Source organism: Ranitomeya variabilis, chromosome 1 (assembly GCF_051348905.1).
Source record: "Ranitomeya variabilis isolate aRanVar5 chromosome 1, aRanVar5.hap1, whole genome shotgun sequence".
NCBI classification, from domain to species: Eukaryota; Metazoa; Chordata; class Amphibia; order Anura; family Dendrobatidae; genus Ranitomeya; species Ranitomeya variabilis.
Window position 1 is genome coordinate 275,129,447 of NC_135232.1, and position 26,321 is coordinate 275,155,767.

The 26,321-nt window shown below is 44.3% G+C and overlaps 1 protein-coding gene across 2 annotated transcripts in view; it reads left to right on the forward strand.

Annotated features, from left to right (window-relative positions):
- The first annotated feature begins 1,974 nt into the window (after positions 1–1,974).
- Positions 1,975–26,321, forward strand: part of PXN (paxillin) — a 63,749-nt gene continuing 39,402 nt past the window's right edge. For both annotated transcript variants that reach the window (XM_077294712.1, XM_077294704.1), the window contains exon 1: positions 1,975–2,174. In XM_077294712.1, the coding sequence (XP_077150827.1) occupies positions 2,162–2,174 (13 nt within the window). In that variant the 5' untranslated portion in view covers positions 1,975–2,161. The remainder of the gene's footprint in view (positions 2,175–26,321) is intronic.

The window sequence follows — 26,321 nt, forward strand, 5'->3', positions numbered from 1 at the left end:
AGTGAGACACATAGTCCAGTGAGCGCTCTGCACATCTGCTCACCACATGCGAGTATTCGCAGACATTATCCGGTTTGAGCAATCCTCTAATTACTGTTATTGGAACTCTTCTGAAACCTGACGAATATATTTTTGCCTACTTCAAGGTTTCCAGAAATGTCATGATCAGAAATGAGTTTGGACATCATAATGATATTAACATGGATGTCTTCCTAAAGAGAGCTTATTATATGTATGTGTGGAGGAAGGTGATGTAGTGGTGCTCAGCAGTTAAAGGGGTGTTCTCAAGTTTTGAAGTTGTCCCCTATCCTATGGATAAGGGATAACTTTTTGATCACTGGAGTGCTTTTCGATCACTTTTCCAGAGCACAAAGGCTCTGAAAAAGCGCAACTGCTCCTCACCACCAAAAGGAATCCAGCAAATTCTGCGCTCCCAAAACCAAATTCCCCCTCCATTCTGAGAACCAGTGTGCCTAAACCACATTTAGCATCCCCATGTTTGGCATTTCTGGAGTTATGAGAGCCCATCTAATTTACGAGGTCAATGTCTCCAGAAGCATGAGCTGGGCATGATGTATGGGCACTACAATGTATGGGCACTGCAATGACAGATTTGCAATTTTCACTCAGGAACATCCTCTATTGCTTGTTTCTGGAAAGCACATATGGAGATAAATTGTTCCTACATCTGTAGATAAATTCCCAGAGGGGTGTAATTTCCAAAACGGGGTCACTCGAGAGGGGATTCTACTCTTCTGGCACTTAGGGGTTCTGTATATGGAGTCTACAAACTATTCTATAATAATTTGTTCTCCAAGAGTCAAATAGCGCTCTGTCCCTCCCAAGTCTCTCTTACTGTACAGCCACATATGAGGTATTGCCATATTTAGCAGAAATTGTGGGACAAATTTTGGAGCCATTTTTACCCATGTCACAGTGTGACAATGTAAAATCTGGGGCTAAAACAAAATTCTTGTGGTAAAATTTTTTTCTTCATTTCCCAAGGTTATAAAATGATGTGACCCACCTGTGGTGTCAATATCATTACTGTATCCTTAGACGAATTCATTGAGAGGTGTAGTTTTATAAAATGGGGTCACTTATGGGGGGTTCTGCTGTTCTAGCATCTCAAGGGCTCTTCCAGTAGGTCATCGCACCTGCAAACCTTAACATCAAAATCTTCACTACATTAAAGGCATTCCTTCCCTTCGGAGCTTTCCTCTGGGCCTGAAAAGTATTTCTTGATTACATGTAGGGTATTGGCGCACTCAAGAGAAATTTCACAACAAACTATGAAGTCCAGTTTTTTGTATTAACCCTCATAAAAATTAAAAACTTGGGGTTGGGGCTTAAACAACATTTTAGTGGTAAAAATGTCATGACAGTGGTCAGAATTGTAAAAAATTAGCCCGGTCAGCAAGGAGAAAACAGGCTCAGGGGTGAGAAAGGAAAACGAGAGCGGACTAACTGCAGTGTGTTCCTCCAACTATCAGTCCACCACATGGAAAATCCGAACACTGGCAAATAAATTAAGAAAGTTACGTGCCTCAGAAAACGGCGACACAGACCACATTTTTTTTTAAATCTTTTATTTTTGGCAGTTAAAGAATAAATACAATGTTGGTATCTATGTAATCACCTCAGCAGGTCATTTTTATGGTTCTATGAAAGCCGTAGCAAAAATGAAATATATATATATATATATATATATATATATATATATATAATGGCTGAATGATGATTTTTTCCACAATTTCACCGAGTGGATTATTTCCCCGCTTTCCTGTACATTGTACGGTAAATGGTGTCGTGCCACAAAAACAATGGAGAAATAAAAGTGAGAAAGAGATGAAAAAATTGCCCTAGATAGAAGAGATTAAAAATCTAGAGGCATGAGGGCCATGCATTGCTGGACCTGCGATCCTATTGCTCCAAGCATTGTTTAGACTTGTAGTCCTAGTACTCTAGGGTCCCGAGTACGACCAACACTGCAAGAGCGCGCAGGGCACAGCCCGCCCACAGACGCGGAGACGAGCACAGCTAGGTGGGGTGTGGCTCGTCAGGTCTCGGGGACGCGCACGCAGGGGGCGGAGGCGCGTTCTTGCGTTGAAGTCAGAAAGTTGTGTCCGACTCCCGGAGACCGCTCCGGCTGAGCGGCAACATGGACGACCTGGGTGAGTGATTGCGGAGGGACGCGGGCACTTGTGTATGTGGGCAGCGCCGTGTGCTGAGCGGCCGGGCTTCTCTCACTGGGGTCCATGCCGTGTGCTGAATGGCCGGGCTTCTCTCACACTGGTCCGTGCTGAGTGGCCGGGCTTCGCTCACTGGGGTCCGTGCTGAGTGGCCGGGCTTCTCTCACAGGGGTCCGTGCTGAGTGGCCGGGCTTCTCTCACGGGGGTCCGTGCTGAGTGGCCGGGCTTCTCTCACGGGGGTCCGTGCTGAGTGGCCGGGCTTCTCTCACGGGGGTCCGTGCTGAGTGGCCGGGCTTCTCTCACGGGGGTCCGTGCTGAGTGGCCGGGCTTCTCTCACGGGGGTCCGTGCTGAGTGGCCGGGCTTCTCTCACAGGGGTCCGTGCTGAGTGGCCGAGCTTCTCTCACAGGGGTCCGTGCTGAGTGGCCGGGCTTCTCTCACGGGGGTCCGTGCTGAGTGGCCGGGCTTCTCTCACGGGGGTCCGTGCTGAGTGGCCGGGCTTCTCTCACAGGGGTCCGTGCTGAGTGGCCGGGCTTCTCTCACAGGGGGTCCGCGCTGAGTGGCCGGGCTTCTCTCACGGGGGTCCGTGCTGAGTGGCTGGGCTTCTCTCACAGGGGTCCGTGCTGAGTGGCCGAGCTTCTCTCACAGGGGTCCATGCCTTGTGGCTCAGAGCTCTCCTGCGCTCACGGCTGAGGAGGCATTCTAGCCCTGGCATGGAGCATGTGTGGCCCTGACTTCTGTAGACTCCGTACACTGGCAGGGGGGACCCCATTCTTCTGCCCTGGCTCTGAGGCCCCTATATACCCTTACACTATGTTGTAGTTCATTGTAACTTTCTTGAGACCGCTGCGGTCTCTGTGTATAGATGTCAGTGGGAGACATTACTATTGAGTTCCATGGAGCGTAAATGATAGGGGCCTAAACCCCACCAACCTGGCCATCATGCCAGCGATGCCAGTGATGCCCGTCATCCATTCCCATTGCACCACGAACACATTGCACACCAATAATTATAATAATTTTTATATAGCGTCAACATATTCCGCTTTGCTTCACTATTCAGCAAGTCATACACAACAGTCATAAGTAACAAAGTTAATGATATACAGTAATTAAAGCAAAGAAGGCGACCCCTCTGGTCAGAGAATACACTCTACATTCCATGGAAGCTGACCGCTGACTGTTAGAAGTTGCTTGGCATTACCTATGATCGTGCTGCTTTGCATTGTCTGTGCCCTCGCATAAGTCTTATAGACCAGTGTTTTATTGGCTCTAATGTGGGGCATTTGATGCCACTCACTCCCGGTGCCATGCCATGCCAGGCAAGCAGTGCTCTGTGCACAATGGTGGATTATATACAGTGTGTAAATGGGCGGCTATTGAGTTTGGAAGCCGCTGATGACAGTCACATTCTTGGTGTAGCTGCGTGAAAGGTCTCGGCACATCCTGTGTGTGACAGATTTGTTGGCATCACAAGTCCGCTAGCTGGATGCTTACATGACACTTTGCCTCTTTTAGGAGCACAATGTATAGCGCTACATCAATTTTCATTGGAATCTATTTTTAATGTGTATTTCTAGGATTCTCTAACCCTTGTTAGTCGCCTGTTTAGTTCTGACCAGGTGTAACACCAAGACACAAATGCCCAATGACACTGGCAGCTGTTCTAAGTTATTGCTGTAACACCTGGGAAAATCACACTTTTCTAAACCAACGGCTAATTTATATACGGTAATTCTCAGCTTATTGGGCTATAGGGATTTTTTTGGGTGAAGCTTGTGACGCTGGATAGATGACCAGGTATTATATAATTTCCATTGATCTAAATGGACAGCGTTTAATGCTGCATTTCTCTGCATGGGTCTTTGGGTCTTAGCAGTCAATATCTATGACAGTCTCATCATTGGGGAGCTATTTTAATAAAATGGTTTAATCCTTGTGAAACAAGCACTTTAAGGAGGGCTATCTGTGTAGTACTGGTCAAGGGACCTCTCCACTAATACATTTGCCTTAACTGACTAGATATTTAATTTTGATCTTCCCGGGTCATTTCCCATGTATCCAGTTACAATGATGTGCAGTCTGGACAGTAGTAAAGGTTCAGGGTCTTAATCGGTGTCCTGGGCCCTAGAGAATGTCAGCTGTAACAGGAGAAGGAGCTCGGTGTTATTTCAGGGATGGCTTGTATATTTCTTGGCCTTCCCCTCAGTGTTTGTTTTAAGTAAAGCGTAATGTAGGCTTTTAATCTTGGCAGGATACATCGCTGCTTTTAACCATGTCTGGTAGTAGCCTCGTGTTATACAGGGTGTAGTGTACTGTGCCATCCTGCCGTGTCTCACGTCGTACTGCTGGCTGATGCACATTCTGCTTGACTCATTAATTCTGCGTATTTATTATGCCTTTCTCATACAGCGCCGTTAATTCTGCATCGCTTTACAGACGTCACTTTCTCCATACTGGGGCTCACAATCTCAATTCCCTATCTTATGTCTTTGGCGTGTGGGAGGAAACCGGAGAACATACAAACTCTTTGCAGATGTTGTCCTTGCAGGGACCCAGGACCCTAACAGTGCTAACCACTGAGCCACCGTACCACCCCACGGTCTTGTAATCACAAGAAACAAATCATTGTATTGTCTAAAGTAAATCCTAACCCAATTCAGAAAGTAAAAATGCAGGGAAGACTCGCCGTGCCCTCTTATGCCCGCCTGATCACTAGTCTAGGAAGCTAATGCTGGCCATACTCATGATATAGTGGTCTTCTGCCCCAATTTACCCATAGACATGAGCGCTGTGATATCTTCCCTGACTACTGTCCCACAGAAAGATGAGGTCTCAGAGCTGTTTTCAGTTGGAGAAATCTGCTGCCGGACACCTGGCATCTGCTTCTCCAGAAATCAAAATGAGCAGAACATTGAAATTCCAAATTCCGAAGCTTCCCTACCTGTGTTTTATCTGTTGGAGGTTAGTTATTCCCAATGAAATTGGCATTTTCGGACCTCAAAACATCAATCGGCTTTGCCAGCCACCAGTTTTATGATGGATCAAGATCTTCATCAATTTTATTGTTATTATGGTAAATACAGACGTGAACAGACCTTGAAATGTGTGGTCATCTGTGGTTTAGATCTCTTTACTATGTAATAGAATCACTGCAATAGAGTAGAAAAATCACCTATAAGTTGTTGTAAACCCTGGAAAGGTACTTGACTTTTTTTTCCACTTATTGAATAGGCAATTAAGGCAGTAAAGGTGTATTCACATGTAGCAATTTTGTTGCACTAAATTCTACGACTCATGTATTTATCTGAATTAGGACAGTTTCACACATTGTAATGACTCAAATTTCATACACGCAGTCCATAAAACAACCTTAGCTAGAAATTGTGGATTATACATGGGGCTTAAAACTCATTCTTGCCGAGATCAGTGTGCCTACCACAAGCATTCCCATACCCTAGAATATACGGTAACTGAACCATTACCTATCCTGATCATACCTATGGCGTTTTCCGAAATGTATGCATTTCCTGCAAAAGTAATCCTATTCAGAGGACTGGAATGATTTCTGAAATCTGCCGTGTGTCAACATGCCCTTCAATAGTTCTCCCATGTAAGGACTCCTCCAAACATCTGCTCATACCTCAGCAACCAGGATGAAGGGAGAGCGGGATAGAAGTATTTGTCTGGAATTACTCATCCAGGTTTTGGTTAATTTCTTTTATCCAAAGAAAGAATAGATCCAAAAGAACATCTGAGGCCACATTGGATCTTGCCCTGAATATAAGTGACAATTTACAGTACAAATACATGTTGGAGACTTGTAAATGCCATTCACACAAAACAGGAAAATCTATGCAGGTTTCAGGACATGGATTTTTTTCATCTGTAGTTTTCCCATTTTGTTGCACTTTTGCAGTTTGCAATGTTAGGGCAAATGACAGCTGCTTGTAGACTCACCCAAGGTATTTCCTTTTTCCTTTTCCTTTCTTGATGATCCACTTCTTTTTCAGTTAACAATATCTGTTGATCCCAATTTTTCACATTGTGATTGTTTTTTTTTTTCAGCATTTTTAGTTTATTATGGTAATTTCATAAAGACAGTATACAATTTTCTGTTTCGCAAGAACTGCCGTGCTGAACACGTTACATGGTGAGCACTTATGGTGCCCAATCGACCAAACTTACCATAAAGGGGTCTGACTGGTCTTCATCATTATCTCTGACATTTACCAAAGTAGCTCTGTGTGCTGCTTTTTTTTTTTTTCTGTTCTTTTTTTTTCTTTCTTTTTTATGGAATCTGAAATGGAGGATTCTCTGGCGCAGATGTGAAGTAGCTGGAGACCGGTGCATGAGCTTCTTCATGCAATACAGGAGCCTAGGGGAATAATGCTATAGAAGTCATCACTTTGGACGCAGCGAACATGCACTGCATCCAAAGTGCCGCTATTTTCGGATCGTGAGCACCCGGCCATACTGGACTATTTGCTGTTAGGACGCAGTCAGACGGCCGTATAAATTGGAGAGAGAAAGGACTGCAGTTCTCCCAACCTGAGCGTGACAACTTCATATACTGAGAACTGTGACCAGTTGGAGCATTGCTGTTCAATCTCTGTCCAGTTTACACCCCCGTTAGACTGCGCCTTTATTGTGACAAAATGAGTGTTTTTTTATTCCATGCAGCTTTAGCAGTTCTCTGAATGCTGGACTCTGTATAACTCTTTCCTCACCACTGATTGGCAGATTTTTTTTGCCCATGAACGGTGTACACAGAAGTGGGGGCAGATTTATTGTGAGCTTATTGCTGCAGGTTTACGTGCCCTCTTGATGATCTCTGCTGATAAAACAGTGATTTTAATAAATATTACACTAAATAGCCCAGTAAGTGACACATCACTGGAATCAGGGTCTCTGTCTCTACTTTATGTTGCTCTGAGTAGGTAGAAAAAACCTGGTGACATTTTCTTAAACCAAAAAAAAGCATAGTATCTCAAGAAATGCCAGACAAAAAAGCGTTGTGTGAATGAGATTTTAGACATCACTTATTATACTGCTACTGCAAAAAGCTGCAGTTTTCCACACAAAAAAAAGCATTGAAAACAAAAAATGTATGAACGAGCCTTTGTTTCTGGAATCCTTTCTAAGATTAAAGCAGCAGTTTGGTTGCTATGGGAAACCACTTGCTCTTTGCACTAGATCTTTATGTACCTATAGTCTGATGGCATTATGTGCATGTAATTCCTATGTAACCAAGTGTCGCTTGTGATAACCCTATATTTGAAGTAGAATTGTGTGAAACAGAAGGTACAGTGAAGTAAAGTCGTTCTATGGGGCAGGATATATTCTCTTTACATCTTTGCATAATATCTGCTTAGTATCAATGTTGAGTAACTATTTGCCGGAGCATGTGTTCTGCCTTCTGCAACTGTAGAGCTCACAGCAGATGAACAACAATATCAGAGTTTCTTGCGACACATATTTCTGATGTATTTAGCTAGAAGATTGCAGAACTACCAAAGGGCAGACAATAAAGTTTTAGCATGCACACTATAGTTACCATTTTCAGTCATTGCTTAACCTTTCTGCTCTTTACTTGTTGTGAAGTTTCTGTGGCTGTGTTTGCAATCATTTTTGTGTATTTCCCTTTTTTCCGGAAGTACCCAGTAATTAGGGGAACTGCTGAGCAATGTGTTGTGTGTAAAAATGGGGTAATTGCACCACTACCTTATACCATGTAATATAGGGGATGTAGCCAGCTGTTTGCAAGAATGCAGAGGAATTGGAAGCGCTGTAGTCCTTTACAATGCTAAACCCATTTATGCATGGCCTGGCAGCATCAAAACAAAGGTTCTGCACAAGATAATTAAAATCCTTTTTTTTTTTTTCTCCACTATGGTGGCATTTTCTGAGAACTCATGCACAATTAGTTGCTTTCCTGTATATTTCTTAATCATGGAAAAAAAACAATATATTGAGTTATTGGTGACAGATCTTTCATGAAAACATCTGCTCCTGTGGTCATTGCTTATACTTGCATGTCTCCGGAAACTACTATACTGCAATTTATATTAGCTACACTTTGTATTCGCTATAGACGTTGCATACAAAGAGGTTCTCTCGTGACCCCTTCTGATTGAGATAGGGGGTCTCAAGTCCCCTGTTTGATTGGAACAGTCATTGAGAATGTGCACTGGCCCCACAATTCAAAATCTACTGGAATGCTGAACTCTGTACTTGGTTTTCTCTGTAGTCCCACAGACAATGACTGGAGCCGCAGTGCACAAGCTGCACTGCAACTCTACATCCTGGAGAATGGGCAGCACGGTGGCTCAGTGGTTAGCACTGCAGCCTTGTAGCTCTGGGATCCTGGGTTCAAATCTCAACAAGCACAACATCTGTAAGGAGTATGAATGTTCTCCCCGTGTTTGTGGCGGGTTCCTCCTGTTTCTCCAAAACATATTGATAGGAAATCTAGATAGTGAGCCCCAATGGGGACAGTGATGATAATGTCTGTGGAAGTGCTGTGGAATTATGTGCTATAGAAGTGACTAAAATATATAAATAAACCCTCTAGAGTTTTTAAGAGTAAGACTCCCATTGATCAGCAACTTGCCACCTATCCTGAGCATCTTTGACTTGTGATGGTGTGACAGCTCTTTTAACAAACAAATGACTATGTAAGGCTACGTTCACATTTGCGTTGTGCGCCGCAGCGTCGGCGACGCAACACACAACGCAGGAACAACGCATGCACAACGCTGCGTTTTGCGACGCATGCGTCCTTTTTTTGCTTGATTTTGGACGCACAAAAAATGCAACTTGCTGCGTCCTCTGCGCCATGACGCGTGCGCCGCAGTGACGCATGCGTCGCAAAATGCAAGTGCAACGCATGTCCATGCGCCCCCATGTTAAATATAGGGGCGCATGACGCATGCGGCGACGCTGCGGCGCCCGACGCTGCGGCGCAGAACGGTAATGTGAACGTAGCCTAAGAATGCTGATGAAAGCTGACTAACTGTTCCTATCTATGGCCTGTCACAAATTACTACATGTGAGGCACACAGGTACAATATAATTTCATTGCAAAATCTAGAGTAACCTAGAAAGGGTTTAACCTGGATCAGTACCTCCTTGTGTATGAGCCCCTAGCCAGACTTGGTGACTTCATCAGACCCTGAGCTCGTTCCGTAGGCTCCAGGAATGTAGCTCTCTAGAGGCCATGTGCATAGCTTTGGCTGCCCTTTTGGCCAACACCCACTATGGCGTTCACCCACCAGATCAGATGACAATTTGGCCCCTGCATGTTTGTTTTCTGATTTCTGCTATACTGTATAAATGGTAAAATCAGCAGCCTGTCCAGAGCGTGTGACGCTGCTCCATGTGCTGCTGTATTGCAAGGATGTTCTGCCCTGTAAAATTTACAGGATAATGTACGGCCCCTTACAAATCGGGTAGCCCTGTAAAGCGTTAGGTCACACGGAGCTGTAATACCGCCATGCACATGACGCCATATTGTCTGTGCAAAATCCACACCAGATATGCAACATGTGAACACAGCTCGAGAAGTGTTCCTGTGCGCTCCAGGATTTGCGCTTTTGCATTCGTGAAATAAGGTGTGTGTTGGAGCTGCATGACATAGCTCGGAGGTGGAATTGTAGGGGGAAGGGATTTTGGCTGTGAATAGATGGGTGTGGGAGGAAGGGCCAGCTTCCTTACTTTGCTTCATGTTGTTTCCTTTCATTTTCAAATATTTGCCCAGATGTTGAACCTCAAGGAGTTCCCTAGTCATGGCCACTACTCTTTATTTTGGTACATGCTGGAGATTGGGGGACCCCACTAACAAGCTGGTGTGTACATGTAATATATTCCTAATTGCACCCCCCTCGCCACATGCTCTGTGCATTCATTCTCTGATAGCCGGATGTCATTTCACTCATTTTCTGTGTAATTGCATGAGGATAAATGACTTCAATTAGAGCGCAGGCTCTGACCCCCAGCAGCCCCATGTCAGTGCTGTCAAATACTCCTCCATGCCACGCACCAGCAAACACACAAATCGTGTCTCCCGTGCAAGCAATGTAAGCGAGAAAATGCTATTGTTGCTTTTATGTTAGAGGGATTTAGTTAACCATCTTTCTGGTCCTCAATAATGCGCTCGGCCAATCGATTCATTGGTTATTTGCTATAAGCGTGTCCTGGGTTGTTTCATACACCATGTTCCAAATTATTATGCACATGACATTTTTCTCTGATTTTCCTAAATTGTCGGTGCAAATGAGTCAGTCTAATAAAAGTCATCACCCGTTAGAGTATACATCGAATTTTATTGAAGAAACCTCCCAATGATAACAGTATAATCTCCAAAATGAATAAAAACTCAAAATGCACTGTTCCAAATTATTAGGCACAGTAGAATCTCTAAACATTTGATATGTTTTAAAGAACTGAAAATGCTCATTGTGAAATTTGCAGCATTAGGAGGTCATATTCACTGAACAAAAAAACTATTTAACTCCAAAACATCCTAACAGGCCAAGTTACATGTTAACATAGGAACCCTTTGATATCACATTCACAATTATTGCATCCATTGAACTAAAGTTTTTGGAGAGTTTCTGCTTGTATTTCTTTGCATGAAGTCAGAATAGCCTCCCAGAGCTGCTGTTTTGATGTGAACTGCCTCCCACCCTCATAGATCTTTTGCTTGATGATACTCCAAAGGTTCTCTATAGGGTTGAGGTCCGGGGAAGATGGTGGCCACACCATGAGTTTATCTCCTTTTATGTCCATAGCAGCCAATGACTCAGAGGTATTCTTTGCAGCATGAGATGGTGCATTATCATGCATGAAGATGATTTTGCTCCTGAAGGCACGTTTCTGCTTTTTATACCATGAAAGAAAATTGTCAGTCAGAAACTCTATATATTTTGCAGAGGTCATTTTCACACCTTCAGGAACCTTAAAGGGCCCTACCAGCTGTTTCCCCATGATTCTGGCCCGAAACATGACTCCACCTTCTTGCTGACATCGCAGCCTTGTTGGGGATATGGTGGCCATCCACTACTCCATCCATCTGGACCATCGAGGGTTAGACACTCATCAGTAAACAAGACTGTTTGAAAATTAGTCTTCATGTATGTCTGGGCCCACTGCAACCATTTCTGCTTGTGAACACTGTTTAGGGGTGGCCGAATAGTAGGTTTATGCACCACAGCAAGCCTTTGAAGGATCCTACATCTTGAGGTTCGAGGAACTCCAGAGGCACCCGCAGCTTCAAATAACTGTTTGCTGCTTTGTAATGGCTTTTTAGCAGCTGTTCTCTTAATCCAATGAATTTGTCTGGCAGAAACCTTCACCATTATGCCTTTATCTGCATAAACTCTCTGTGCTCTGTTTGTCATAAATCTCTTCACAGTATGATGATCACTCTTAAGTTTTAGTGAAATATCTAATGTTTTCATACCTTGTCCAAGGCATTGCATTTTGAAGCTTTTCAGCTGCAGAGATCCTTTTTATTTCCCATATTGCTTGAAACCTGTGGCCTGCTTAATAATGTGGAACATAATTTTTAAGTAGTTTTCCTTTCATTAGAATCACCTGGAAAACTAATTATCACATGTGTTAATTGATTTCAGTGTTCAATTAAGCCCTGAGATACAATACCATCCATGAGTTTATGTGAAAAACAAAACAATTAAATCTGACACTTTGTTCCAAATTATGCAAATTGGATTTCAGTGTAGAGCAGGGTACACTACATATTGATCTCTTAACTGGTGACACGAATGGGACAAAGATTGTTTTCCTATCTGGCATTAGAGATGAGCATTCTTGCCGTGATGTATTACATATGTACTGTGAGGGCTGCTTTACTACAGGTCATGTACAAGTGACCTGTTTGCTAATGTGTATGGCTATGTGCAGATGTTGCGGATTTGCCTGCGGATCTGCAGCGGTTATCCGCTGCGGATTCTCAGCAGTTTTCCTCCATCAGGTTTAAAGTACCATGTAAACCTATGGAAAACCAAATCCGCTGTGCTCATGGTGTGGTAAATTCTGCGCGGAAATGCTGCATTGTATTTTCCACAGCATGTCAATTCTTTGTGCGGATTCCGCCGCGTTTTACACCTGCTCCTCAATAGGAAACCGCAGGTGAAATCCGCATAAAAAATGCAGTAAATCCGCAGGTAAAACACAGTGCATTTTACCTGCAAATTTTTAAAAAACGGAGCGGAAAAATCCGCACATGAATCCGCAACATATGCACATAGCCTAACTGTTCCGCAGCCAATGGGTTAACATGGGCAGTGCGTGTACTTCCTGATCACCTTTTGGAATATGGAGTAAATTGTCATTTCATCTGAGCCCCTCGTTATTATCTGCAGTGTATAGACTTGCCATTCCTGTGCAGTTACTCACTGAGTGTATGAGGTTACACAGGATTGGATTACAGTAGAGCTGTGTGTAATGAGTCCACTGGGCATGGAGACACTGGGGGCTCTGTTTCACTTCTCAGGACTGCAGAGCTCTGCTTCATGCCGTTGTACGGAGGTTTTAGGTCCTATTTAAGCAGAAGTATGTACATCTGTGTATATATTTGTGTGTGTATATATTTGTGTATGTATATACAGTATATGCGTACATATGTACATACAAGTGCGTTCCATATGCATACGGTACAGACCAAAAGTTTGGACACACCTTCTCATTTAAAGATTTTTCTGTATTTTCATGACTATGAAAATTGTACATTCACATCAAGGCATCAAAACTATGAATTAACACATATGGAATTAAATACTTAACAAAAAAAAGTGTGAAACAACTGAAAATATGTCTTATAATCTAGGTTCTTCAACGTAGCCACCTTTTGCTTTGATGACTGCTTTGCACACTCTTGGCATTCTCTTGATGAGCTTCAAGAGGTAGTCACCGGGAATGGTTTTCCAACAATCTTGAAGGAGTTCCCAGAGATGCTCAGCACTTGTTGGCCCTTTTGCCTTCACTCTGCGGTCCAGCTCGCCCCAAACCATCTCGATTGGGTTCAGGTCTGGTGACTGTGGAGGCCAGGTCATCTGGCGTAGCACCCCATCACTCTCCTTCTTGGTCAAATAGCCCTTACACAGCCTGGAGGTGTGTTTGGGATCATTGTCCTGTTGAAAAATGATGGTCCAACTAAACGCAAACTGTATAGAATAGCATGCTGCTGCAAGATGCTGTGGTAGCCATGCTGGTTCTGTATGCCTTCAGTTTTGAATAAATCCCCAACAGTGTCACCAGCAAAGCACCCCCACACCATCACACCACCTCCTCCATGCTTCGCGGTGGGAACCAGGCATGTAGATTCCATCCGTTCACCTTTTCTGCGTCGCACAAAGACACAGTGGTCGGAACCAAAGATCTCAAATTTGGACTCATCAGACCAAAGCACAGATTTCCACTGGTCTCATATCCATTCCTTGTGTTCTTTAGCCCAAACAAGTCTCTTCTGCTTGTTGCCTGTCCTTAGCAGTGGTTTCCTAGCAGCTATTTTACCATGAAGGCCTGCTGCACAAAGTCTCCTTTTAACAGTTGTTGTAGAGATGTGTCTGCTGCTAGAACTCTGTGTGGCATTTACCTGGTCTCTAATCTGAGCTGCTGTTAACCTGCGGTTTCTGAGGCTGGTGACTCGGATAAACTTATCCTCAGAAGTAGAGGTGACTCTCGGTCTTCCTTTCCTGGGGCGGTCCTCATGTGAGTCAGATTCTTTGTAGTTCTTGATGGTTTTTGCAACTGCACTTGGGGACACTTTCAAAGTTTTCCCAATTTTTCCGACTGACTGACCTTAATTTCTTAAAGTAATGATGGCCACTCGTTTTTCTTTGGTTAGCTGCTTTGTTCTTGCCATAATACAAATTCTAACAGTCTATTCAGTAGGACTATCAGCTGTGTATCCGCCAGACTTCTGCTCAACACAACTGATGGTCCCAACCCCATTTCTAAGGGTATGTTTCCACGGTCAGGATGGCCGGCGGTATCGCCGCAGCAGCGAAGCCGCTCGGCGCTAAGCCCCGCCCCCTTTCTGGGACGCGATCATGCCGGATGTGTTAACTCTTCACATCCGGGATGATCGCTCTCTCCCATAGGGCCCTGTGATATGCCTTGCGGGGACGCTGCGTCCCCGCAAGGTGTACGGACATGCTGCGATCTGAAAAGACGCTCAGCATGTCCGGAGTCGCAGGGCCGCCGCGTGCGGGTTTCCACGCATAGTGGAGACGGGATTTCATAAAATCCCCTCCACTATGCTGGAACATCTGGACGCTGCGTGTTTGACGCTGCAGCTCTGCGCAGCGTCAAACAAGCAGCGTTTCCTGACCGTGGAAACATACCCTAAGGCAAGAAATCCCACTTACTAAACCTTACAGGGCACACCTGTGAAGTGAAAACCATTCCCGGTGACTACCTCTTGAAGCTCATCAAGAGAATGCCAAGAGTGTGCAAAGCAGTCATCAAAGCAAAAGGTGGCTACTTAAAAGAACCTAGAATATAAGACATACCGTATATACTCAAGTATAAGCCGAGACCCCTAATTTTGCCACAAAAAAACTGAGAAAACTTAATGACTCGAGTATAAGCCTAGGGTGGAAAATGCAGCAGCCACTGGTAAATGTCAAAAATAAAAATAGATACCAATGAAAGTAAAATTACTTGAGACATCAGTAGGTTAAGTGTTTTTGAATATCCATATTGAATCAGTAGCCCCATATAATGCTCCATACCGGTCATGTTGGGCCCCATAGTGCGCCATACAAAATACGCCCCCATATCATTCTCCATACAGTTTGATGGGCCCCATAAGATGCTCCATATTAAAATATGCCCCATATAATGCTGCACAAATGCTGATTATGGCCCCATAAGATGCTCCATACAGACATTTGCCCCATATAATGCTGCACATGGCCCCATAAGATGCTCCATAGAGATATTTGCCCCCATATAATGCTGCACATGGCCCCATAAGATGCTCCATAGAGATATTTACCCCATATGCTGTTGCTGTGATTTAAAAAAAAAAAAAGACATTCACCTCCTAACTATGCTCCATAGTAACTATGTTACTATGTCACCTCTCGTCGCTCAGGCCCCCGGCACTTGCTATATTCACCTGTCCTCCGTTCCACCACCGAGCGTCGCTGTGTCTTCCCCGTCCTCCGCACTGACGCTCAGGCAGAGGGCGGCACACACTGATCGCGTCATCGTGCCCTCTGACCTGAGCGTCACTACAGAGAAGACACAGCTGCGCCGACTGTGGAACGAGGAACAGGTGAATATGGCGCACCGCCCCCACTATACTCACCTACTCCCAGCGTGGTCCCTGGATGTCCCTGGTTCTCCGGACGCCGGCAGCTTCTTCCTCTAGTGAGCAGTCACATGGTACCGCTCATTACAGTAATGAACATGTGGCTCTGCCCCTATGGGAGTGGAGTCCATATTCATTACTGTAATGAGTGGTACCATGTGACCGCTGACTACAGGGAGAAGCTGCCGGCGCCCGGAGAACCAGGGACGTCCAGGGACCGCACAGGGAGCAGGTGAGTATTATTAGACAGCTGCCTCTCCCCCACCCCTGCCGACCATGGGAATGACTTGAGTATAAGCCGAGAGGGGCAATTTCAGCCTAAAAAAAATAAGCTGAAATTCTCGGCTTATACTCGAGTATATACAGTAATTAGTTTTCACACTTTTTAAGTTAAGAATATAATTCCACGTGTTAATTTATAGTTTTGATGCCTTCATGTGAATGTACAATTTTCATAGTCATGAAAATACAGAAAAATCTTTAAATGAGGTGTGTGCAATTGTTCCAACGCTCTGAAAACTTCCAATAAAATCAGACTTGTTTTCTTAAGAGACTAAATTAAAAACCGACACCAGTGAAAGATACGATTGGAACGACACGATGGGTAGGGGAGTGGGAGCATTACACGTTTTACACCTGATACTCCCCAGTTCTTTATCGTATGTGCCTGTATGTGAAAAGGTTCACCTTATAAAAAAACATGAACTTGAAAGAGCTGTGTGGGTTAAGGCAATTCTGTCAGTGGCAACATGAGGGTGAGCTAAACTTTTATTTGCTATATGTGATAAATTAGTTTGTTAGTGAGAATAGAACAAGACCGAAAGTGATCACTTCGGCATTTGTTTACCTAAGCCATTTTGTTGCATTAAGAGGAACAAACATCCATCCCAAAATGTGCTTCATATTCACTGGCCTTATTATAAGCTTGCCTTTAGTTGACAGCTGTTTTCTCTGCATATTTTTTTTTTGTCCCCTAGACAATCCTGGCAGCAACTATTCTCTTAAAGCCCTTTAAGATGAGACCAAAATTCTGAAAAAAATGTTTCTAAGGACGCTTATTCCCGATTATCATCAGTCTGTGTAAACCTGCTGCCGGTCATCAAACTGTTAATGTTGTTGTGTTTTTTTTGTTTTTTTTTTTACCCATGCTATGGGGGCAAAACAAATGTATTTCCCCATGCAGTTTTTGTTGGCTCCTGATCAACTTTTATAAAGACTCATTGATGGGCTTTCTAAATGGGCCCTTATCTGAACAAGCGAACTTTGCATGGTAAACCAGAAAATACCTGATCCATGTTTCCCCCAGTGTGTGCTATGACCCCACACACGTTAAGATATTAATAATTACGTGTACCAAATTCCTATTTTCCCGCTTTATGTGATGTACAGAGGTTGTAATTACCCACATTGGGAGCCAAATCTAGATTCCTGATTTCCTTTTCAGCTTGTTCTTGGAGGTTCCTATTCCCATATCTGCATTTATTTTGCTCGTCATATGTAAATCTTAGTATGAGATGTGTAAGGTTTTCTTCCTGCCTGGCACTGCACGTTGATTTCTTTATAGTGGGTCATGAGCTCTTCCGTTGTTTTCTGCACCGTGCTTGCGGAGGTGCAGCGAGTGCCAGCATGCAGGGAATGTCAGGATTCTTTCAGACTGTACTTGGCAAGCTTTACATTTTTCTCCTGCGAAAGGAACAGGCCCTAGGGGCAGAACTGCAAAAATCACTCAGGAATGTGATATTACTGTAGCTTTTGTTTTTGTGTTGAGCTCCTCCTGGTCTGTTAACATGACATTAGTGTGCTTGGCAGATGCCTTCAGATATTGTCAATGGTAATAATGTAGTAATATGGATGATTATTCAAACTAGTAAAACCTTATTAGGCTCTGTTCACATGTTACGTTTTTGCTGCAATTTTTTTTTCTGCAGGCGCAACCTGCAAAAAAAGGCAGCTTTTCCTGCGTTTTGTTATCTCTTGTGCATGCTGATTAAAGTTTAGTGCCGCCTCAAAAACCATGATGCAACATAAGACTTTTGAAACAGAAACGCAGCAAAAACTTATATGTGCGGTTTTTGCACCAATCCATTGTTTCCTATAGGGAAAAAACCCTGCAAATAAGCAGAAAAAAAATGAAAGTGACATGCTGCAGTTTTCCAAATCAGTCAGGAAAATAAAACCAACGTGTGCGTGAGATTTCTGAAATCTCAGAGACTTTGTTGGTGTTGTAAAAAGCAGCTTAAAATTTGCATAAAATAAGTAGAAAAAACACAATGTGTGAACATAGCCTTGGTGCAGCATTATTACATAAATGTGTGCCAGTAGACTCCTTGATGTTATACAACACTGACTGGGCTCCGGCCTCTTAAAATAATTAATTAGGTGCTGCTAGTTGTGAACCAAGTGATGTTGGTTTTTATTCCAATAATGGGCTCCGTTCTCACCAGCCTTCTGTGTACCCTGACCATAGAAAAACTACATTTCTTAGGCTGTTCACACGCTCCGGGTTTTGCTGCGGACCCGCAGCTGTTTTGCAGCTGCGGGTCGGCATCCTTTTTCCATGTAGGTTACAGTACAATGTAACCTAATGGAAAACAAAACCCGCTGTGCCGACGATCCTTTTTTTCTGTGGAAAATCCGCGCGGATTTTCTGCAGAAAAAAAGGACCATGTCACTTCTTGGTGCAGAATCGCAGCGATTCTGCACCCATAGAAATGCATTGAACCGCTAACTTCCCGCATGGGGCTGTGCCCACGTTGCGGGAAGTTAAGTGGATAATGTGCGGGTGGTACCCGGGGTGGAGGAGAGGAGACTCTCTTCCAGGCCCTGGGAACCATATTTGGGTGTAAAAAAAAGAATTAAAATAAAAAATCATGCTATACTCACCTCTCAGCGCTGCCCGCGGCGTCCGGTCTCAGTTGCTGTGCCGAACAGGACCTGTGGTGACGTCGCGGTCACATGACCGTGATGACGCCGCGGTCACATGACCGTGACGTCACGAAGGTCCTTGTCGGCACAGCCGCTTGCAGCGCCGGGGAGATCGCGACGTCAGAGGGTGAGTATAACCAATTTTTATTATTTTTTACATTACTATTGATGCTGCATATTGCTGCATATGCAGCATCAATAGTACAGGAGTAATCCCGCAGCGGAAACCGCGGAACAAACCGCGATAAATCTGCAGGGATAACCGCAGCGGGTTTGCCCTGCAGATTTATCAATTCCGCTGCGGGATTAACCCGCAGAGGAACCCGCAGCGTGTGAACGTGGCCTTAATGGGAAATTTATGAACTCAGTGTCCTGCCTACTGGCCCATTGAGGAAGAGAGGCTTGATTTCAAGAGGGGGTTGGGGAGGGGATAGGTCCTCTTTTGCAAAGAATACGTTTTGGAATTTTTCTTTTGATCCTAGATCCATTTCTGCTCTTTCGGTTGGCACTCCTCTTTTTCATTAGAGATTGGTGGTCTCTAGGGATGAGCGAATAGCTTCACATAACTCCTTATCCGAATAGGTGCATCGGGAGCCTGGATACCTGGAGCGCTCCTGATAATCAGCTGTTCGGCTCCACAGCTGCATGTGTCACGGCTGTGTGACAGGCACAACACAGCCGTCACACATGCAGCTGCAGCGCTGAACACCTGATTATCAGGAGCGTTCCAGGTATCCGGGTTCTTGATGCAGCTATTCGGTTAAGGATTTGCCCAAAGCTACTCACTCATCCCTATTGGTCTGCACTCAAGGGTAGATGGAGGTGCTGGTTGTGTGGGATGTTGTCCCAATAAATCAAGGAGAAGAAATCCACTACACTCTCAATGAGGAAGTTTGCAATTTTTATTGTGCAAGAATACACTCACAATGTGATATGAGGTGAAGCATCAGAACACGAAGCGACATGAGACATTTTGACCTGTCCTGTGTCCTTGTCTTGGAGTCTCTATACAATAGGAAGGAGGGAGAAAAAGAAAACGTAATGGGTGTGCTGTACATTATAGAACATAAAATGTTTACGTATGAATGTGTACAAATATCCACAAGGAAATGGATCAAGTATTATGACTGCAGATAGTCATATAGTTGCATAATAGCATACAATGGAATGGGGGGCCGGAGGGTGAGGGAGGGAGCAAGGTTATCTAGCAGTGTAACTGAGGACCAACATAGAGAATGATTAAAATTGCAGACGCATTAGATTCCATCACAAGTTACTAAGTTACTAAGCATGAAAACAGAGTATTTAGGGAGAAAATAAAAAATATATAGATGTATAGAGGAGTGATATTTAAATATATAAATAAATTGTCAAGATTCATGGACGCATCGTGTCCAGTAGGTAACTTTTTTTTCTTTTCATTTGTTTTTTAATGGACGATTTTGGAAGCTTGTCCCTAGCTCCCTTTTATGTCAAATACGATATATTATTTTGTTTTTGGGGGGGGGGGGGGGGGGGAGGAGGGTAAGTGTTTCTAGTATAAAAATGATGTACAATAACAAATTGTATTGTGGTACCGTGTTCACATAGTATAAAAATGTGAAGTTTGTCGAAAGGTTTCCAAACACCATAGATAAATGGGCCTAAAACTTGGTTGGCCGATAGCGGTCTCCCAACTTTACCGTAAACATGCACACAGGACTCACCCTAGCAGCTTTGTGTTTTCAGTGGGGAGAGTGGAGTAAGCAACTACTAGAAACCACTGGCATTTTATCTCCCACAAGAAAAACAAAGTATCAGCCTATTTAAATTCAAAGTTGCCTATCCTCTCCCTAAATATCATTTCTTGATGGTGAGTTGGGAGGTCTCCATAGGTGGTCATAATCCAGTCCACGTTTGTCAGTGAATGGGGGGCCTTATAAAGGTTATTCCTGTCTGATAAGGACATGTATGGTAATTAGTTTGTTGCAGGGCTGTGGAGTCGGTAAGCCACAGTTGCGACTCCGACTCCTGGATTTTATCAGGTTCCAACTCCGCCTCCGACCGACTCCGGCTCCTTCATAAATGGCCAATTCGTAACAATAAATTTACTGTTGTGCTTATTCAGCTTCTCACCATCATATAAGTAATCAGACCACTTAGAGCAAAAACCGTATTTATTAGAATATAGCAAATAACTTTTATAAACTTTTATAAACTCTTGTAAGTAAATATGCAATAAACACTTATGCAGTTAATAAGAAGAAATCTATAAATTTGTCCTCAGAAAAAGTATTGCCTCTGTCAGATCCTCCTTCATGGATGCCCTCAAATCTGATCTAATTATTCTGAGAGCAGAGAACAACCTCTCTACACTAACTTGGGTTGGTGGCAAAGCAGTAACCACTCGGGCAACATCTCTGACAATGTCAGGATACAGAGGAATCACTTGTTGCTCTGTTATTTTTGATGAACGGTCAAATTTCTCAATTTCTTTTAGTGCACATGAAAAATTCTGCTGAAATGTACTGGCTGTGTTTTGATGGGGATGACTCTTCTATGCGGGAACGCTTTGCTCGGTCCTTGTGATCCAAACATTTTTCGAAATTAAATTCTTCATCAGTTGGTGAGGGTGAAGATGTGGCAGGACGACCAAATTCTTCTTGTTCCTCCTGACTGTTGTGCAACCCTTTCATCCTTACTGCTATTTCAAACAGAGCTTCTTTTCCTTTAGTTAGCTGTTGATCATCTAGAAGAATCCGATGCATTGGGTCTACATAAACAGCTGCCAAAAGAATGTTATTTTGTAATAGTAGCTCCTCTCTCTGTTTCATTAATGTAGCAATGCCACTTGCAATTAACCCTCCTCTTTGAGACAGGCGAAACATCAGGTTCTTCCACTCCTTTTAAGAAAATACCTGGAGTTAAGTCCTCTGCTTGTAATTTTTTAGTCACTGTAAATGGGTGCTCTAGCAATTTTTCCAGCTCAGTCACCTGATTCCACTGACTTTCATTTAGCGTCAGTTGAGGGTTAGCCATGTCTACAAGAGAGGTTTTCAGTTCAACCAAGCGCTGAATCATTAAGTAAGTACTGCCCCATTGTGTGGCTTGATCAATAATTGCCCCTTTTCCAGCACGTCTCTTCAAAATTGAGTCAACTTTAGGGGTTCTGGCAACAGTAGCCAATTTTCTCACCTTGCTAATCAGTGCAGCAGCATGTCCTTCTTGCAGACTGTCTCTTATAGCCAGCTGTAGCACAACACAGCGCATGTGATGAATGAAAGAACGTATTGACACAGTTTCAACAAGATCATCTAAACTATCATGTTGCTGTTCATCTGAAGCAACTTCAGTTTGCTCCTCAGTTTCAATACTGTGTTACTCTATTTCAAACATTTCTGTGTCTGTGGACCCAGAATGTTCTTCTAGCTGCTGGTCACCATCATTACTCTCATTCATTAGCTTAAAGGGAACCTGTCACCACGTTTTTGGAAGATGGGATAAAAATAGCGTTAAATAGTGGCAGAGGTGGGCGTTACATTAGTGTGTTTGTTATGCGTTTATTACCCACCTAAGTTGCCGAAATAACTTTGCAAAGTCTCCGTTTTCGCCTGTCAATCAGGCTGGTCAGGTCGCATGGGCGTTGTCTTCCCCCAGATTTGGCGTAGTTTTCCGTTGGTGGCGTAGTGGTGTGCGCATGCCCAAAGTCCGGAATCCTCTTCCAGGGGATTTAAAATAGCGCGGTGTTCGTTATTGCATTGGTGATCGGTGGGCGCGGCCATCTTCCTTTGGCCGCGCGTGCGCAGAAGCGGCGCTCTGCTGGCCGCGGCTTCAGGAAAATGGCCGCGGGATGCCGCGCGTGCGCAGATGGATATCGCGGCGGCCATTTTCCTGAAGCCGCGGCCAGCAGAGCGCCGCTTCTGCGCACGCGCGGCCAAAGGAAGATGGCCGCGCCCACCGATCACCAATGCAATAACGAACACCGCGCTATTTTAAATCCCCTGGAAGAGGATTCCGGACTTTGGGCATGCGCACACCACTACGCCACCAACGGAAAACTACGCCAAATCTGGGTGAAGACACCACGCCCATGTGACCTGACCAGCCTGATTGACAGGCGAAAACGGAGACTTTGCAAAGTTATTTCGGCAACTTAGGTGGGTAATAAACGCATAACACACACACTAATGTAACGCCCACCTCTGCCCCTATTTAACGCTATTTTTATCCCATCTTCCAAAAACGTGGTGACAGGTTCCCTTTAATAGTACTTATCATATTTGAAGCATTGTCAGTTACGACAGAAAGAACTTGCTCTTTTTAAGTTCATAGTCTTGCAGAACCTTTTCCACCAAGACCTGGAGAAACTCACTGGTGTGATGAGCTTTGGTGTCTTTTACTGCCAATGTCTTGGTAACTATTTAATTTTTGTCACAAACAAATCGGACATTGATGGCAAAATAGTTCACTCTGTGACGTGTGCAGGCATCCATTTTAAGAAACAGAAAGCGTCCCTTGAGTTTTTTTAAGTTCTTCCTTTTATTTAAAAGCTTCTTCGACTACTAATTTTCTAATTCTCTCTCTCCAGAGAAACACCAAGCTTGCGGGCTATTTCCCCATTCAGACACATAAAAGCTGGTCGTGAAAATAATGAAATAGGCACACTATCCTTTACAACAAGCTCTATGATCTGTTTTTTAAATGTATCTGTCATTGTCACAGTAACTTTGTCACTGACAAAATATCTTGCAACTGATGGCTGCAAAGTTCTCTGCTCCTTTGTTTGGCTGGAAGAGCTGGGCACTGGTTCATTGGTTTGGATGCAGTCTTTCTCATCCACTGCTTTCAGTACTTCTGGATGAAAGCGCTGTAAATGTCTCTTTAGATTAGAAGCTCTGGTAGGAGCATTTTTATCTTTGCCTGAATATGCACTGATCTTGGCTTCACAGCATTTGTTTTCGTCTGGATCATTTGTCATACACTGACAGACATAATGTTTTCTATCTTGGGTGATGGTGAAATGTTCAAATACAGCTGATTTAATGTGACGCTTCTTTGACATTCTCAGGTTTTTAATTCTGCATTCACAATCCAAATTACAATTGTTTTTCCTAAAAACAATTGTACAAAATTATTGCCAGGTCGTACAACTGATATAGTGGTCAGTAATACTGTTATTCCTCATGTACTCACAGTTGACTGTTGCAAAGTTTGTTGAAAGGATAATACTTCTAAGGCTATGTGCACACGTAGGAAGGGTCTCTGCGGGTTCTCCCGCAGCGGATTTGATAAATCTGCAGGGCAAAACCGCTGCGGTTATCCCCGCAGATTTATCGCGGTTTGTTTTGCGGTTTCCGCTGCGGGTTTACTCCTATACTATTGATGCTGCATATGCAGCAATATGCAGCATCAATCGTAATGTTAAAAATAATTAAAAAAATGGTTTATACTCACCCTCTGACGTCCCGATCTCCTCGGCTCTGCACGCGGCGCTCCGGTTCCAAAGATGCTGTGCGAGAAGGACCTTCGTGACGTCACGGTCATGTGACCGCGACGTCACCGCAGGTCCTGCTCGCACAGCAACCCTGCCACCGGACGGCCGCGTGCAGCGCTGAGAGGTGAGTATATCATTATTTTTTTATTTTATTTCTTTTTTGTAACACAAATATGGTTCCCAGGGCCTGGAGGAGAGTCTCCTCTCCTCCACCCCGGGTACCATCTGCACATGATCCGCTTACTTCCCGCATCATGGGCACAGCCCCATGCGGGAAGTTAGCGGATCAATGCATTCCTATGTGTGCAGAATCGCAGCGATTCTGCACAAAGAAGTGACATGCTGCGGAATGTAAACCGCTGCGTTTCTGCGCGGTTTTTCCCGCAGCATGTGCACAGCGGATTGCGGTTTCCATAGGGTTTACATGTAACTGTAAACACAATGGAAACTGCTGCGGACCCGCAGCTGCGGATCCACGGTAAAACCCGCAAAGTGTGAACATGGCCTTACAGTCTTCCTCTTCTGAGTAGCACTGTGAGATGCTTTTAAGACGCACACCTAGTAAACATCTAGTCTAGAGGAGGAGCTTTACTACTAAGAATTTGCAACACATTTTCACTTTCAGTTTCATACATTGTAAGTAGGGGGGTTGGGGCACCATGAGGTTCACCAAGTATAAGATCAGATAAGGGCAGTGGAGAACAGTGACACACAAGAAGTAAAGGTACCTTCACACTAAACAATTTTCCAACGAGAACGACAACGATCCGTGACGTTGCAGCGTCCTGGATAGCGATCTCGTTGTGTTTGATACGCAGCAGCGATCTGGATCCCGCTGTTATATCGCTGGTCGGAGCTAGAAGTCTGGAACTTTATTTGGTCGCTAGATCGGCGTGTATCGTCATGTTTGACAGCAAAAGCAACGATGTCAGCAATGTTTTTACATGGAGCGTGAACGATACGTGAGTCGCCGTTACGTCACTGGATCGCTCCTGCATCGTTCTGGAGCTGCTGTTTGACGTCTCTACAGCGACCTAACAGCGACGCTCCAGCGATCTAGTTAGGTCGGACTGTTGTCTATATCGCTGGAGCGTAGCTTAAGGTACCTTCACATTAAGCGACGCTGCAGCGATACAGACAACGATGCCGATCGCTGCAGCGTCGCTGTTTGGTCGCTGGAGAGCTGTCACACAGACCGCTCTCCAGCGACCAACGATGCCGAGGTCCCTGGGTAACCAGGGTAAACATCGGGTTGCTAAGCGCAGGGCCGCGCTTAGTAACCCGATGTTTACCCTGGTTACCAGTGTAAAATGTAAAATAACAAACAGTACATACTCACCTTCGCGTCCCCCGGCGTCCGCTTCCTGCACTGACTGAGCGCCGGCCCTAACAGCAGAGCGGTGACGTCACCGCTGTGCTGTGCTTTCACTTTACGGCCGGCGCTCAGTCAGTGCAGGAAGCGGACAGCGGGGGACGTGAAGGTGAGTATGTACTGTTTGTTTTTTTACATTTTACACTGGTAACCAGGGTAAACATCGGGTTACTAAGCGCGGCCCTGCGCTTAGTAACCTGATATTTACCCTTGTTACCATTGTAAAACATCGCTGGTATTGTTGCTTTTGCTGTCAAACACAATGATACACGGCGATCTGACGACCAAATAAAGTTCTGAACTTTAACCAACGACCAGCGATATCACAGCAGGATCCTGATCGCTGCTGCCTGTCACACTCAACGATATCGCTATCCAGGACGCTGCAACGTCACGGATCGCTAGCGATATCGTTTAGTGTGAAGGTACCTTTAGTGTAACGGTACCTTTAAAAATGTCTCTATCTCCAGCAGAACTGCTTATCACTGTTGTTCATAGTTTGATAGAACATATATATTTGAGTAACATTTATAAAATTCATATGAAAGTTCAATTATGAAATATTAATACTTTTTTTTAAAGCTGGAGTCTGAGTCGGTACATTTCTACCGACTCCAACCAAAACTAGCTCCGACTCCACGACTCTGACTCCACAGCCCTGGTTTGTTGGGCACCTCTGGGCCCCCAGTGATCCTGATAATGAACTGAGAGCTTCCTTCATTTACCTTCTACGTTTTCCTAGCATAGCGGCATTCGCCACCACCTAAATGGCTGGATTGAAGTACCTTATACTTTCTTTGCTGCAGTTCCCTGCGCAGCTGTTCAGGAAAAAAAAATTGAACGGCATGCAGTGCTTACCGTAATCGGCTGCATCATGTTCAGTGGGGGTCCGAGTGATCACACTCCATCAATCATAAAGTGAAGGCATGTCGATGAGATGTCATCACTTTACTGGAGAGGAATACTTTTACAAAGCCATAGGGGAACTGTGCTCATAACGTTACAGGCTCCATCAGTAA